The sequence below is a fragment of the Zalophus californianus genome, chromosome 3 (assembly GCF_009762305.2).
Source record: "Zalophus californianus isolate mZalCal1 chromosome 3, mZalCal1.pri.v2, whole genome shotgun sequence".
Classification (NCBI taxonomy): domain Eukaryota; kingdom Metazoa; phylum Chordata; class Mammalia; order Carnivora; family Otariidae; genus Zalophus; species Zalophus californianus.
The window spans coordinates 143,993,525-144,009,570 of NC_045597.1; the positions used below are offsets into that span (position 1 = coordinate 143,993,525).

The 16,046-nt window shown below is 38.1% G+C and overlaps 2 protein-coding genes across 2 annotated transcripts in view; one reads left to right on the forward strand and one right to left on the reverse strand.

Moving 5' to 3' along the window:
• CERKL (ceramide kinase like) overlaps positions 1 to 16,046 on the reverse strand; it is a 108,850-nt gene that overhangs the window by 43,255 nt on the left and 49,549 nt on the right. The window lies entirely within an intron of this gene.
• On the forward strand, positions 3,390 to 4,175 carry LOC113919815 (nascent polypeptide-associated complex subunit alpha-like). The gene has a single exon (XM_035726710.1). It carries the CDS (start codon positions 3,421 to 3,423, stop codon positions 4,066 to 4,068), a length of 648 nt encoding a protein of 215 aa, XP_035582603.1. The 5' UTR covers positions 3,390 to 3,420; the 3' UTR covers positions 4,069 to 4,175.

Below are 16,046 nucleotides of genomic sequence, written 5' to 3' on the forward strand. Positions count from 1 at the left end.
AACTTTGTTAGAGTATTGGATATACTCACAACTGTTTTATACAAAAACGCAACCAAATTGTTGCAAAAATAAAACCCAAACACAGGAAATAAAGACCTCAAGTAACCACAATTCTCAGGAGCTATTAATATTAAACTATGCCCAGTTAATATGTAACAGTGATGGTAAAGCCTTTCACACACAAGATATGACAACTTCCAAGCAAAGCACAGAAATAGAATATTTTATATTAGGAGATTTATATTAAAATTCATTCGTTTCACTTCACTATCAGCAAAAGTTAACTGATGCACATCTTTACACACCCACAAAAATAACTTAAATGTTATAGTCTACTTAAGCCCAGTAACTTCTAAACTCACAGGCAGCCCACCAATGTGAACATCTCTAACAGCTGAGACAGGCTCAACCACAATTAGTAGAAAGAATCACCTACTGCCAGAAATAGTCACCTCAATACTTCAGTATTTTAATGATGAAGTGGTCAAGACTAGAGATAGAGCAAGAATGAACGGAAAGAAGAGCTAAGAAAGAGGAAAAGAAATTTCAACCAATTATATTACCTATTTATTTTTATCAGATTATTATTATCCTCACTTCCCCCAATTAAATCTCCAGAAAGGTGTAGGGCAAGATGGAAATGTAGGAAGATCCTGAATTCACCACCTCCGTAGACACAGCAAATCTACACCGAGTTATAGACAAGTTCCTCCCCTGAAGAAGAGCTAAGGGCTATCTGAACAGCTTCTGCACAATAAGAAAATGATAGGAGAGATGATGAGACAGTAACAAAAAGAACTCCCACCCCTGACACTGAACTGCAGGGGGAAGGGATATTACTGAGAGCTGATCCCTCTGCTCTGGGGCACAGAAAAAAAGCCCTGGCTTAAAAAGCAACTAGTAATAGAAGACCCAGCCCTAGAACCCTGCCAAATGTCAAGAGAGCTGTGGAAATTCACTTTGGGTTGGAGGGGCTGGTGAGCATCATGATTTACACTCCTCCTCGCTTCGATAGCCCAGACAGGAACAGGGTTCTGAGCACCCTAGCTGGGGGTGGGCTGCCTCAGCAAGCACTGGGCCCCTAGCCTACACCAGCCCCAAATGCCCTGTGGCACAAACAAAAAAAGCCACTGTTCAAAAGAACAACTAGAATATCAAGGAACTAGCCCTAGAACCCTGCCATATTATGGAGGAGCTGCTGGAACTTTCTGGGCCAAAGGAGCAGGTGAGCACCATGGTTTACGTTCCCCCTTGATGTTGGTAATATGGATGGGAACAGGGTCTGAGGGCCCGAGCCAGCTTACCACCTAAATGAGACCTGGGCCTCTAGTCTATGCCAGCCATCCCACCAAGGCAGCCCCAGGGTGCTATACACTGGGACACCCCTGGTCAGCACTCACTATAGCTCCAGCCATCAAACAAAGGTGACACAGATACAAAGCACCCAGAACACTCCAGGCCCACCACTTTGGTTTTAGGCAGCTTGCTAGGGTACCCCCTGACACAGAATGCTTCAGGACATCCTAGCTGACACCTGCTTCAACTCTAGCTGCCCAGCCAGGGTGCCCCCTACACAGAGCACCCTGGGAACCTCCAGCTTGTGCCCACCTCAGTTCCAGCTACCCTGCCAGGGCACCCCTATGCAAAGAACCCCACATCACCCTAGCTTGCACCCACTTCAGCTTCAGTTGTCCTGTGAGGGTACCCTCACTGTGGAGAGCCCCAGGACCATCCCAGTCCACATCCACTATAGCTACCACTGTACTGCCAGGGTGTCCCCCCACCCCGTCCCATGCCCCACATCTTGGTTCTAGCCACCGCACCAGGGTGTCCTGTGCATAGAGACTCCTAGAACACTCTTATACCCACACTACAGCCTCAGCTATCTGGGCAAGGTACCTTCTGCACATAGAGCCCTGGGACTCTCAGCTTGAACCCCCTTCCACTTTAGCTGTCTTTCCAGAGCACCCCCTATGTGGAGAGACCAGGGTCCACACCAGCTCATGCCCACTATAGCTTCAGCCGTGCTGCTAGGGTGCCCTCTGTAGAGCCCCAGAACCCTCCACCACGGTATGCATATGCTTCAGCTTTAACTGTCCAGCCAGACCACCAACTGCAAGAGAGCCCTGGGACAACCCCCCACACCCAGCTTTAGCTGTCCTGCCAGGGTAACCCCTATACAGAGAGCCTCAGGACAACCCCGGCCTACATCCGCTTTAGCTCTGGCCATCCCACCAGGGTAGTCCCAGCACAGAAGGTCCCATAACCCTTAGCCCACACCGGCTATAGCTACAGCCAGCCAGCAAAAGTCACCAGGCACACACAGCCTACACAGGGGATGACCATACATAAGACCATTTCTTCAAGTTTAGAAGTACTTGTTCTAATTCATAGACAGAAAGTCAAGCAGAAGGGGGAGACAGAAGAATATGCTCCAAAGAAAAGAACAAGACAAAACCTCAGATAAAGAACTAAATGAAACAGAGGTAAGCAATATGCCTGATAAAGAGTTTAAAGTAATGATTGTAAATATACTCACTAGACTAGAGAGAAGAGTGGAAGAACTCAATGAGAATTTCAACAAATGAAAAATAATCAGAGCACAAGAATAACTGAAATAAAAAAAATACACTAGAGGTAATCAACTGTAGATTAGCAGATGCAGAAGAATGGATCAGCAATCCAGAAGATAAGGTAATGGAAAGCAGCCCAGCTGAACAGCAAAAAGAAAAAAGAATTTTTAAAAATGAGGATAAGTTAGGGGATCTCTTGGACAAAATCAAGCAAACACTTGCATTATAGAAACCCCAAAAGGAAGAGAGAGAGAAAGGAACTGAAAACTTATTTGAAGAAATATAGCTGAAACTTCCCTAACCTGGTGAAGGATATAGACTTCCAGGTTCAGGAAGAACAGAGAGTTCCAAATAAGATGAACCCAAAGGGGTCCACACCAAAACACATAATAATTAAAATGTCAAAGGTTAAAAATAAAATCAGAAGCTCAGGAAACAAGTGTTGGCATGAATATGGAGAAAAAGGAACCCTTGTGCACTGTTGGTGGGAATGCAAACTGGTGCAGCCACTACAGAAAAATAAAGAGAGAATTTCTTTTTTTAAAGATTTTATTTATTGGGGCTCCTAGGTGGCTCAGTCATTAAGTGTCTGCCTTCGGCTCAGGTTATGATCCCAGGGTCCTGGGATGGAGCCCCACATTGGGCTCCCTGCTCAGCAGGAAGCGTGCTTCTCCTTTTCTCCCACTCCTCCTGCTTGTGTTCCCACTCTCCCTGTCTCTCTATCAAATAAATAAATGAAATCTTAAAAAAAAATAAAAAATAAAAAAATAAAGATTTCAGCAACAGGCGTGGGTCACGCTCTCGCTCGCTCTCTGCCACCATCTTGGTTCCGCGTTCCCCTCACAAAATGCCTGGTGAAGCCACAGAAACCGTCCCTGCTACAGAGCAGGAGTTGCCACAGCCCCAGGCTGAGACAGGGTCTGGAACAGAATCTGACAGTGATGAATCAGTACCAGAGCTTGAGGAACAGGATTCCACACAGGCAACCACACAACAGGCCCAGCTGGCAGCAGCTGCTAAAATCGATGAAGAACCAGTCAGTAAAGCAAAACAGAGCCGGAGTGAAAAGAAGGCACGGAAGGCTATGTCTAAACTGGGTCTTCAACAGGTTACAGGGATTACAAGAGTCACTATCCGGAAATCTAAGAATATCCTCTTTGTCATCACAAAACCAGATGTCTACAAGAGCCCAGCTTCAGATACCTACATAGTTTTGGGGGAAGCCAAGATCGAGGATTTATCTCAGCAAGCACAACTAGCAGCTGCTGAGAAATTCAAAGTTCAAGGTGAAGCTGTCTCAAACATTCAAGAAAACACCCAGACTCCAACTGTACAAGAGGAGAGTGAAGAAGAAGAGGTTGATGAAACCGGTGTAGAGGTTAAGGACATAGAATTGGTCATGTCACAAGCAAATGTGTCAAGAGCAAAGGCAGTCCGAGCCCTGAAGAACAACAGTAATGATATTGTAAATGCTATCATGGAATTAACAATGTAACCATCTGAAAACGAGGACTTTTTTTGGTGTTTCAAAAGAATAACTGCAGCTTGGTTTGAAATTTGTACTGTTTCTATCATTAATAAAGTTATGGCTTCTTTTTGGATGAAAAAAAAAGATTTCATTTATTTATTTGACAGCGAGAGAGAGACAGGGAGAGAGAGAGTACAAGCAGGCAGAGGAACAGGCAGAGGGAGAGGGAGAAGCAGGCTCCCTGCTGAGTAAAGAGCCTGATGCATGACTCAGTCCCAGGACCCGGGAGCATGACCTGAGCCAAACGCAGATGCTTAACTGACTGAGCCACCCAGGGATCCCAAAGAGAGAATTTTTAAGGTAGCATAAGAAAAACAAAAAGTTATATACAAGGGAAATCCCCTAAGGCTTTCAGCTGATTTTATAGAAAAAGTTTGAAGTGGCACAATTTATTCAAAGTACTAAAAGAAAAAACCAAGAATACTTTACCCAGCAAGATTATTATTCAGAATTGGAGAGATAAAGAGTTTTCCCAGACAAAAAAAGTTAAGGAGTTTATCACCACTAAACTGGCCTTACAAGAAAGGTTAAAGGGACTTCTTTAAGTGGAAAAGAAAGGGCCATAAATAGACTGAGAAAATTATGAATAAAAACTGTAAAATATGACAACACATATGTAAAATGTAGGGGGAAGTAAAAATGAAGTTTGTTTTTGTGGAATGTGTTCAAAACACATTGTTCCTTTAAAACAAAGACTGTAACAAGAGACAAGGGATACAAAACGATGAAGGGATCAATCCAATAAGAGAATAAAATAATTTAACTATTTATGCACCCAACACTGAGAGCACCTAAATACATGAAACAAATATTAACAGACATAAAGGGAGAAACTGATGGGAATACAATAATAGTAGTGGACTTTAACACCCCATTTACATCACTGGATAGATCATCCAAACAGAAAATCAACAAAGAAACAGTGGCTTTGAATGACACATTAGACCAGATGGACCTAACAGATATATATGGAACATTCCAACCAAAACCAGCAAAATACACATTCAAGTGCACATGGCACATTTTCCAGGACAGATCACATGTTGGGTCACAAAACAAGTCTCAATACATTTAAGAAGACTGAAATCATATCATGCATTTTTTCCAACCACAAGATTATGAAATTAAAAATCAATCACAAGAAAAAGACCCGGGGGGGGGGGGGGGGGAAACACAAATGCATGGAGGCTAAATGACATTTGACTAAACCAATGGGTCAACAAAGAAATCATAAAATACATGGAGACAAATGAAAATGAGAACAGTGGTCCAAAATCTTTGAGATGCAGTGAAAGCATTTCTAAGAGGAAAATTTATAGTGACATAGGCATACATCAAGAAACAAGGAAAATATCAAATAAATAGCTTTACGCTGAAAGAAACTAGAAAAAGAACAAAACCCAAGGTGAGTAGAAGGAAGGAAATAAAGATCAGAGCAGAAATAAAGAACATAGGGACAAAAAAAAAAAAAGGAAAAGATCAAGGAAACCAAGGTCTGATTCTTTGAAAAACAAAATTGATAAGATTTTAGCCAGATACATCAAGAAAAAAACTGAGAGAAACTAAATGAATAAATAAAATCAGAAACAAAAGAGAATAACTCACAGCACAGAAACACAAAAGATTATAAGAGACTACTATAAAATATTATATGCCAACAAATTGAACCTAGAAGAAATGGATAAATTTCTAGAAACATAATCTTTTAAAACTGAATCAGGAAGAAATTGAATATTTGACTAATTACTAGTAATTAAATTGAATTGGTAATCAAAAAACTACTAACAAATCGAAGTCCAGGACCACATGGATCCACAGGTGAATTCTACAAACATTTAAAGAATTATACCTATTCTCAAACTACAAAAGAAAGAAAGAAAGAAAGGAAAGAAAGAAAAAGAGGAGCTAGGAAAGTTTCCAAATACTTTCTATGAGGTCAGCATTACAGTGATACCAAAACCAGACAGGCATCAGTAAAAAAAAAAAGAAAAAAAGGAAAACTATCCCTAATGAACATAGATGAAAAATCCTCAACAAAATATTAGAAAACTGCCTTTATCAATACATTAAAAAAGGATCATTCACCATGACCAAGTCAGATTTATTCCAGGGATGCAAGGATAGTTTAGTATTTGTAAATCAATCAACATGATATAACATATTAACAAATTGAAGGATAAAAAAATCAAATGGTTATTTCAATAGATGCAGAAAAAGCATTTGACAAAATTCAACATCTGTTTATAATAAAAACTGCCAATTCAGTGAGTTTATAGAGAACATACCTCAACATAATAAAGGCTAAGAATGAAAAACCCACAGCTAACATCATACCCAGTGGTGAAAACAGAGATTTCCCTCTAAGATCTAAGAGCAGACAAAGATGTCTGCTCTTGCCACTTTTATTCAACATAGTACTCAAATCCTAGCCACAGCAATCAGGCAAGAAATAAAAGGCATTCATATTGATAAGAAGTTAAACTGTCACTAGTTTTACATGATAAGATACTATACATAGGTAATTCCAAAGACTTAAAAAATGTAATAGAATAAATGAATTCAGAAAGTTGCAAAATACAAAATTAATATCCAGCAATCAAATGCATTTCTATACACTAACAAAGTAGCAGAAAGAAAAATTCAGAAAACAATTCCATTTATAATTGCACCAAAAAGAATAAGATACCTAGAAATAAATTTAACCAAGGTGAAAGACTTGTATTCTGAAAACAACAGAACAGTGATGAAACAAATTGAAGACAATACAAATGGAACAATATTCCACACTCATAAATTTGAAGAATATTGTTAAAATGTCCACACTACCCAAAGCCATGTACAGAGTCGATGCAATCCCTATCAAAATACCAAAAGCATTTTTCACAGAACTAAAATACTACACTTTATATGTAACCACAATAGACCCCAAATTGCCAAAGCAATCTGGAAAAAGAACAAAGCTGGACCTATTAGAACAGCAAATTTCAAGATACACTACAAAACTGTAGTAATCAAAACAGTATGGTACTGGCATAGAATAGACATCAATCAATAGAACAGGATAGAGAGTCCAGAAATAAACTCATAATTATATGGTCAATTACTCTATGACAAAAATGGCAAGAACATACAATGGAGAAAAAAACCATATCTTCACTAAACAGTTCTGGGAAACTGAATAGCTATATGCCGAAGAATGAAACTAAACTACTTTTTCACACCATACACAAAAATAAACTCACGATGGACTTAGAAGAAAACACAGGCAGTAATTTCTTTGAAATAGGGTACACCAACATTTTTCTAGATAGGTCTCCTCGGGCAAATAAAACAAAAGCAAAAATAAACTATTGGGACTATACCAAAATATAAAGCTTTTTCACAGTGAAGCAAACCATGAACAAAATGAAAAGTCAACCTATCGAAGGGAAGAAAGTATTTGCAAATGCTATACTTGATAAGGGGTTAAGATCCAAAATATATAAATATATAAAGAACTTACACAGCTCAATACAAAAAAAAAAAAAAAAAAATGGGCAGAGGACCTGAATAGTTTTCAAAAGATGACACACAGATGACCAACAGGCACATGAAAAGATGTTCAACATTACTAATCAATAGGTACATGCAAATCAAAACCACAAGAGATAGATATCACCTTATACATATCAGAATGGCCAGAATCAAAAAGACAAGAATGAGGATGTGGAGAAAAAGGAACCCTCATGCACTGTTGGTAGGAATGTAAATTGGTGCAGCCACTGTGGAAAACAGTATGGAGATTCCTTAAGAAGTTAAAAACAGAAATAACAATTATTTACAATAGCCAAGATACGAAAGCAATCCAAGCTTCCCTCAGTCGACAGAGAAAGAAGACGATGCATAGGTGAGTGTGCACAAATATTACACATCCCCAAAAAAGGATGAGATCCTTTTATCTGTAACAACATGGATGGATCCAGAGGGTATTATGCTAAGTGAAATAAAACAGAGAAAGACAAATACCATATGATTTCACTTAAATGTGGAATCTAAAAAAACAAACAAATGAATAAACAGAAAACAGACTCATAAATACAGAGAACAAACTAATGGTTTCCTGGAGCAGGTGGGCAAAATGGGTGAAGGACAGTGGGAGATACCGGTTTCTAGTTGTGGAATGAGTAAGTGATGGGAATAAAAGGTACAATGTAGGGAATACAGTCAGCGGTATTTTAAAAGAAATGTATGACAGATGCTAGCTACACTTGCAGTGAGCGAAGTGTATCATACAGACGTGTGGAATCACTATGTTGCACACCTGAAACTTATGTACCATTGTGTGTCAACTACATTTCAATTAAAAAAAAAAAATCCAGACTGAAAAATACATGTTACTGGTTTTAAAAAGTTTTTTTTCCTGCTCTGCTTAGAAGTCAATCATAGAATTAGTTAAAATAAATAGCATTTAAATATGATTAACTTTACAAAAATCCAATTTGATAAAATAATTGTATATTCATTCTTCATAAACTACTAAGTTATAAAAATGTTAGGGAAAAATTTCATGAACCCATTTCTTAATTCAATGATTTTATCAGTTAGAAAGCTTTCTCAATGTATCCTCTCTGGATTACAAATAAGAAAGTAGATGTGCCTTTGAGAGAGTTTTTAGTATCTGCAGGACTTCAAAAAAATCATATAGTTTTTAGTATTCCAAGAACATATGTTTCTGTAAAAAGATTCTTAAAGTTTATGTACTAAAATATGTGTTGTCCAAGAAAAACCTGAGCTGAACAGTAAAATGGTAAAAACAGACTTTATTCAGAACTGTTCCAATAGGAGGAAAGAGACCTCCGTATATACAGCATGGGAAACCGGAAATTTATAGCCAAGGAGCAGGGTGGGGTCAGTGGATGGAAAGTTACTACGAGCAAACATCAGAGGTAAAGGGGATTCTGACTCAACCCACTTAACAGAATTCTTGCGGAAGACACGCCGGGTGATCAGATATCAGAGTGGGGGATGGAGGATGAGGAATGTGATCAGATATGGGCGGAGGGGGGTCCAATTAAATGGACTTAGCAGGGTTCTTGCTAAAAATCTATTTTTATAAGGAAGTGTACAGATGCGCCTAGGGAAATTTCAGGAGCCTGATACTTACATAAAATTAGCCCTGTATTATACATGATAATAATATGTGTTTCCAAAAGCCTAACAATTCAGTATAAGAAAACAGGGGGGAAAAAAATCTAAGGGATACTCTCCATCAAAATGATGCTGATTTAGTACTCTTGTTCTAGGAGATTATGGCAGCTGCCGGAAGCAAATTTAGCCATGCAAGCTCTGGTCCAAGATGTCAGCTCTTCCTAAGTTTACTTATGAATGTAATGTACTCTCAATAAAAATACCAAGTTTTATTTTCCAAATCGAGACAAGCTCATACTAAAGCATTTATCTAAAAATTAACCTGCAAAAATAGGGAGAAACACTGGGGGTGGTGGGGTGGGGAGGTCTATGAGAAGAACTAGTCCTACCAAATAATGAAACGTACTGCAAAATCTCTTTAAAATAAGCACTGCTACATGAATAGACCCAGTGGGATAGGGGGAAAAAAGGGGGGGGCCGTAAATAAACCCACATACATACAGAAATTTGGTATATGATAAAAGTGGTATCTCAGAATTCTGGAACAAAGACTGTTCAGTAAGTGGTGTTAGGACAACAGGAGGATTATTTGGGAGAAAAAGTAAGGTCCATACCTTATACTACATAAAAAATAAACCCCAAATAAATTAGAGATCAAAAATTAAACTTTACAAGTACTAGAAGAAAACATGAATGATGTTCTCTATAACCTGGTATAGAGAAAGGCTTTCTGCTAGGACTCAAATACCAGATGTAATAAAGAAAAACAGTGACAAATTTGTTAACATAAAAATTTTAAAACAAAAACTTTGAATCAAAAGTCACTATAAGAAAAGTTAAGGAACAAATTTTATATCAGGAGAAAAATATTTGCAATATACATCACAGAAAAAGGCCAATATAAACAACTTTTAAAAATTAAGGAGGAAAAAGGCCAAAAGTATTACAGAAAAATAGGCAAATGATATGAAGACAATTCACAAGATATTTAAAATGGTTCTTAGACATATGAAAAGATGTTCAACTTTATTCCTAACTTTTTCAAACAATGCAAATTCAAACTATATTAACACACTATTTCTCACCAATAACACTGGAAAATTTCTAAAGCATCAAAGTACAACCTGTTAGTGAGGAAAGCCACTTTCACACACTGCTGGTAAAAATGAAAAATGGTAAAAGTTCTATGGTAGGGAACTTGCCAATACCCGGTAAAACTACACAAGCATCTACCATTTAACGCAGAAGTCTACTTTTATAAAGTTACTTTCAAGATAAAATATGTACAAAATTATTTTCCACCTAACTACGTATACTGAAAATCACTCCATATCATTTCATGGGGAGCTCACTGTTTTTTGGTCTAAGGGGCCAAAAAAAGGCAAAAACAAAAAAAACCTGCCAACAAATCTTGAACTCATTTTGGTAGGATTATTTTTCATAGTGGTATGGTCACAGCTATTCTGAAACTCTCCTGGGACTACTGTATGACTGAGCACGTGGACAAATGTGTTGCTGTTGGGAACCAGAGTTCTTCCTATGGAAGAAAGGAAATACAAATATGGAAAGGAGATAAACAAGGAAGAAGACAACTGGATTAGATTAGAATTACAGTTATCTATATAAAGTCTGATTTCTAGTCAGTATTTCCTAGCTCTACTGCTGCAAGACCCTGGAAGTTATGACATCCTAAGAGAAATGTGCATACCCTACAGCCAGATTTCGGTTTCCCAATACCATTCCCCCCACAAAAGGAAGACCAACTCCTTAAGGAAATGGCTGATCCCAGGGCTGGGGCAGTCAAGATATGATAGAAGTCTGGAATATCCTGCTGTGCCAAAAAGTGAAGAAATGCTCCCAAATTAATGGAAACAGGTTGAAAGAACATAGGAGCCAGCTTTAAAGGGTTCCTTGAAATGTCTTCATTTCTATACCTCCAAGGAAACTCCGTTTGTATAAAAGAGAACCGCTTGTCTCTCTGCCTAAACCTAGCTCCTTCATTTAGTTCAAGGCACTTGTATCTACCAATGCAAGAAATCAGAGTCCTCTTTCTCTCTCTTGATTCTGCTGATTTCATGACAAAAACATTTTAATTTTTTTTTTGTCCCGAGTCTGACATCTAAAATTACCAGATCAATTTCAGTCATTACTGTTTATGGATATCCTAGTCAACTACAAGAAAATCTTAGCAGTTGCCTAACATTGATAAGAGCTAAAGGTTTTAACTAAAAGTCAAATACTGAATGACATTTTAGAATCAAGCAGCACTTAAACATATAGAGCACAGATTACATATGCATTAACTGTAAATAACTACTTTGTTGGCATCCATCACTTTTTGAGATTTTATATATTTGATGCCTAATTAGATATGCAGCCAGGGAAGAATTATAAGGATTAGCAGGATCTGACCAATATACCAAAATAGTAGCTAATATAGTTCACCAGATTAAAATTACATTTTCTTTGAAGCAACATTACTGACTATGGAATATGCCTTCTAACTTTTACAGCATCATGATAGTGTGGTGGGCTAAGAACATGGGCTAGGGAGCCAAACTGCCCATGTTTGAATCCAGATTCAACAATTTCACAGTTACGTGACCTTGTACAAACTCTCTACCCTTCTATCTTCTTTCCCCCATCTCAAAAATGGTAATGATAATAGCACCCGTCTCAAGGATATTGTGGAAATTAACATCAGTTGGCACATGTGAAATAGGACAATGATGGTAATAATGATGAATTCTGTTAGTATTTTAGTATATATTCTGTAGGGAACCGACAGCCCCTCTCACCCTCCCCACTGAGAAGATGATGCTTAAACTTACTTTTGAAGGGCTAAAAGGTTTAGGAATGTAAATTCTAGAGAAGCTCAACAAAAACTTAGCAAGCTATGTGATAAGAACAGTTATCCTTTATTGAGTGCCCACCATTTGATACACATTATACATTTAAGTATTGCAATAACCTAGCTAGGTTGGCATTATCAACTTCATTTTACAGACAGGAAGCCAAAGGCTTAGTGAAGTTATGAAGTAAACTACACAGCTAAGGAAGTGGCTAGGAACCCAACCTTGATTACACAAAAATCCCATTGGTCACAATGACTCATTCATAAACCCAGCAATGATAGACTTTTCATTCACTGAAGTAAAAGGAGGACAAAAAGAAGAGCCAGCCATGCTGTCATCTTAGAGTGATCATCCTTTCCACCCATCTGTTCTATCAGGACTAAATCATCACCCTATTTCTGACAGACTGATTAGTATCCATGGTAAGCAATTTAAGCTTCAAAACAACTTGGGGAGTTAGAACTCAAAAGTCTTTATGCACAGCAAAACGGAAATGTTTTTGATATGATGGACACTTCTGAATGAAGAACAACACTTTCTGGAAGAAAATCATTAGTAAAAGCTGGGCATGTATCCTGTCAGACTGTTTTCAACCTTCTAGTCTTACTGCTCCAAATTTGGGGAATAGGAAACCCTCTCCCCTTAGATTGCACAGGGCCCTCTCCTTTGCCAAGATCAAAGTTTCAGTATTACCTGGCCTTCCCAGCTGACCAATTTCACCAGATTCTAGTTTTCCAGAAGTTCTTCAACCTACATGGCCCATTGATGTCATCTCTGCCAGTACTACCACAGACTTTTAAAATACACATACTTGACAATAATATATTTAGTTCCAAATACATGGCACAGTCCATTACACTTTGCCTTTTAAGAAACCAAGACTATTCTTTTAAAACAATATATTAAGGTTTTAAATCTTTCTTTGGGGAGGCAGTGGGAGTATAGTGAAAAACCGATGGATTTCTGAGTTAGAAGAAATGGGCAGAAGACATGAACAGACATTTTTCCAAAGACATCCAAATGGCCAACAGACACATGAAAAAGTGCTCAACATCGCTCGGCATCAGGGAAATCCAAATCAAAACCTCAATGAGATACCACCTCACACCCGTCAGAATGGCTAAAATTAACAAGTCAGCAAACAACAGATGTAGGCGAGGATGTGGAGAAAGGGGAACACTCCTACACTGTTGGTGGGAATGCAAGCTGGTGCAGCCACTCTGGAAAACAGTATGGAGGTTCCTCAAAAAGGTGAAAATAGAGCTACCCTACGACCCAGCAATTGCACTACTGGGTATTTACCCCAAAGATACAAATGTAGGGACCCGAAGGGGTACATGCACCCCAATGTTTATAGGAGTAATGTCCACAATAGCCAAACTATGGAAAGAGCCAAGAGGTCCATCAACAGATGACTGGACAAAGAAGATGTGGTATACACACACACACACACACACACACACACACACACACACACACACACACACACAATGGAATATCATGCAGCCATCAAAAAAAAGAAATCTTGCCGTTTGCAACGACGTGGATGGAACTAGAGGGTATTATGCTAAGTGAAATAAGTCAATCAGAGAAAGACATGTATCATATGATCTCACTGATATGAGGAATTCTTAATCTCAGGAAATAAACTGAGGGTTGCTGGAGTGGTGGGGGGTGGGAGGGACGGGGTGGCTGGGTGATAGACATTGGGGAGGGTATGTGCTATGGTGAGCACTGTGAATTGTGTAAGACTGATGTATCACAGACCTGTACCTCTGAAACAAATAATACATTACATGTTAAAAAAAAAAAAAAGAAGATAGTAGGAAGGGAAAAATGAAGGGGGGAATCAGAGGGGGAGACGAACCATGAGAGACTATGGACTCTGAGAAACAAACAGCGTTCTAGAGGGGAGGGGGCTGGGAGGATGGGTTAGCCTGCTGATGGGTATTAAAGAGGGCACATATTGAATGGAGCACTGGGTGTTATACGCAAACAATGAATCATAGAACACTACATCAAAAACTAATGATGTAATGTATGGTGATTAACATAATAAAATAAAATTTAAAAAAAGAAAAAAGCATGGGTTTGAATCATATTCCACCACTTTATAACTGTGTGACCCAGTGCAAGTCAATTAATCCCTCAGAGTTGTTTCCTTAGCTATCTGCAGGGATTTTAAAAATCTTGACCATGATCAACGTGTTACTATCAAGATTAAATGAGTTGCCTTATGTTAAAAGCCATCTGGGACAATGCCTAACACACACCAGAGAAGCAATATATTCAGTTCACTTCACCAACATTTACTGAGTTAGGCAAACATTTGTAACATAACAAACATTTATGGAGTACTTACAATATGGGAATCCCAATTCCACATGCTTAAAAAATCTGTGCTCAGAAGAGTTTACAGTCTAATAAGGTATCACCTACATACGCCAACAATTAAAATGAAAGCAACCACTTGTTCTATCAGAGGTATGAGAAGTGCTACCAAGCCGGAAAGAGACAAGTAGCTGATTTTGCTGTGTGGCAAAGCGAGCTTTGCAGAGGCTTCGCTGGGTACACCACTTCAGCTGCAAATGGGACTTCACTGGACAAACAGAAGATGATAGATAAGTAATCTTTGCCACTTACTCAGCAAGTGGGAAGACTGTGGTACAGGAGAACTTGGCCTGACATTAGATGCTGCAGAGAGCCCAGGAACCCAAGCACACAAATAGGCTTCACTCGCGCCCACCTCTTCTGTTTTCATTATAAAAGCAACTACAGGTGTATAACTAGTAGAAAGAGAAGACACACTTTTTCAAATTTCACAAGTTTCCATTTAAGGTAATTTTTCAAAGGAAAAAAATAGGTGTTTTCTCTTTAATGATGATAAGGGCAAAAAAACAGTTGATTTGAAAATCCTATCACCATGTTTCAGGCTGTAGCCATCACAAATATCCATCTACCTGCCTCAAACAGCAACAAACATATTCATACAAGATTACAATTCCTGGAGTTACACATAGTATCTATATAAATAACACACAATTCCATTAACATTAATGATAGTCTAATGAATGCCAGGGGGCTTAATAGTTTTTCACTTAATATGAAATATTATGTATTTCCTACTTATGCATACTGTGAGGATGCTGCTTTATTACTTCTTTACTTCATTTCTTTCCAGTGAAAAGGTTGTTAAATGACAATCCATTATACTCTCATCTAAAGACCGATGCAACTTTTAATCTCTCATGTAGGTTTACAGTATTTGTGATTTGCTTAGGAAACCCTGCTAAACATAAAGCCTAGAAATCAGTCACAAACCGTTATTTTTATGTTTTAAAATTCCTTTAAACTAATAAAAAAATAATTGCTATCTTTTTCAAAGGGCATGCCAAATTCATTTCAAGGCATCTGAGAACCTCAATAATGGTGATAGTCATGATGAGGAATTCTTTTTTAGGATTAAGAAATGCATTATAATGTCACTGCTCACCCTAACTGTTGGGGGTAAGAATCTAGACTTCTGAATCATAATGCGGGGGGCGGGGGTGGACACTATATAGTGAGACTCTTGAAAACAAAACAATATAGCTCTTTCCTTCTAAGAAAAGGATTTAAAGTCTTTTTTTTTTCCAGGACAGAGTCTAAATTGTACAGTAAATAAAATATACTTAAGAACTGTAGAATATACCACTGACCTGGGAGGTGATAACACATCAGTTAAGGGTTCATGTTAAGGATTCAGACAGATCTGGATTTATTCCCCACTCCTACACCACATATCAGCTGTTTAACCTCAGATTAGCAAAATTTTAAACTATTTTAAGTCTTAGTTTTCTCATGTATAAACTCAGAGTTAATGAGTATATTAAAAATTTAATTATACTATTTGCTGTCACGCATTATTTTAATTCCTCAAACCTCAAAACAAAACTCATAATATTCCCCTTTTTACATGAGAAC

Bases quoted from the DNA above. Each gene is read 5' to 3' on its own strand.
- LOC113919815 (XM_035726710.1), top strand. From the start codon at position 3,421: ATGCCTGGTGAAGCCACAGAAACCGTCCCTGCTACAGAGCAGGAGTTG.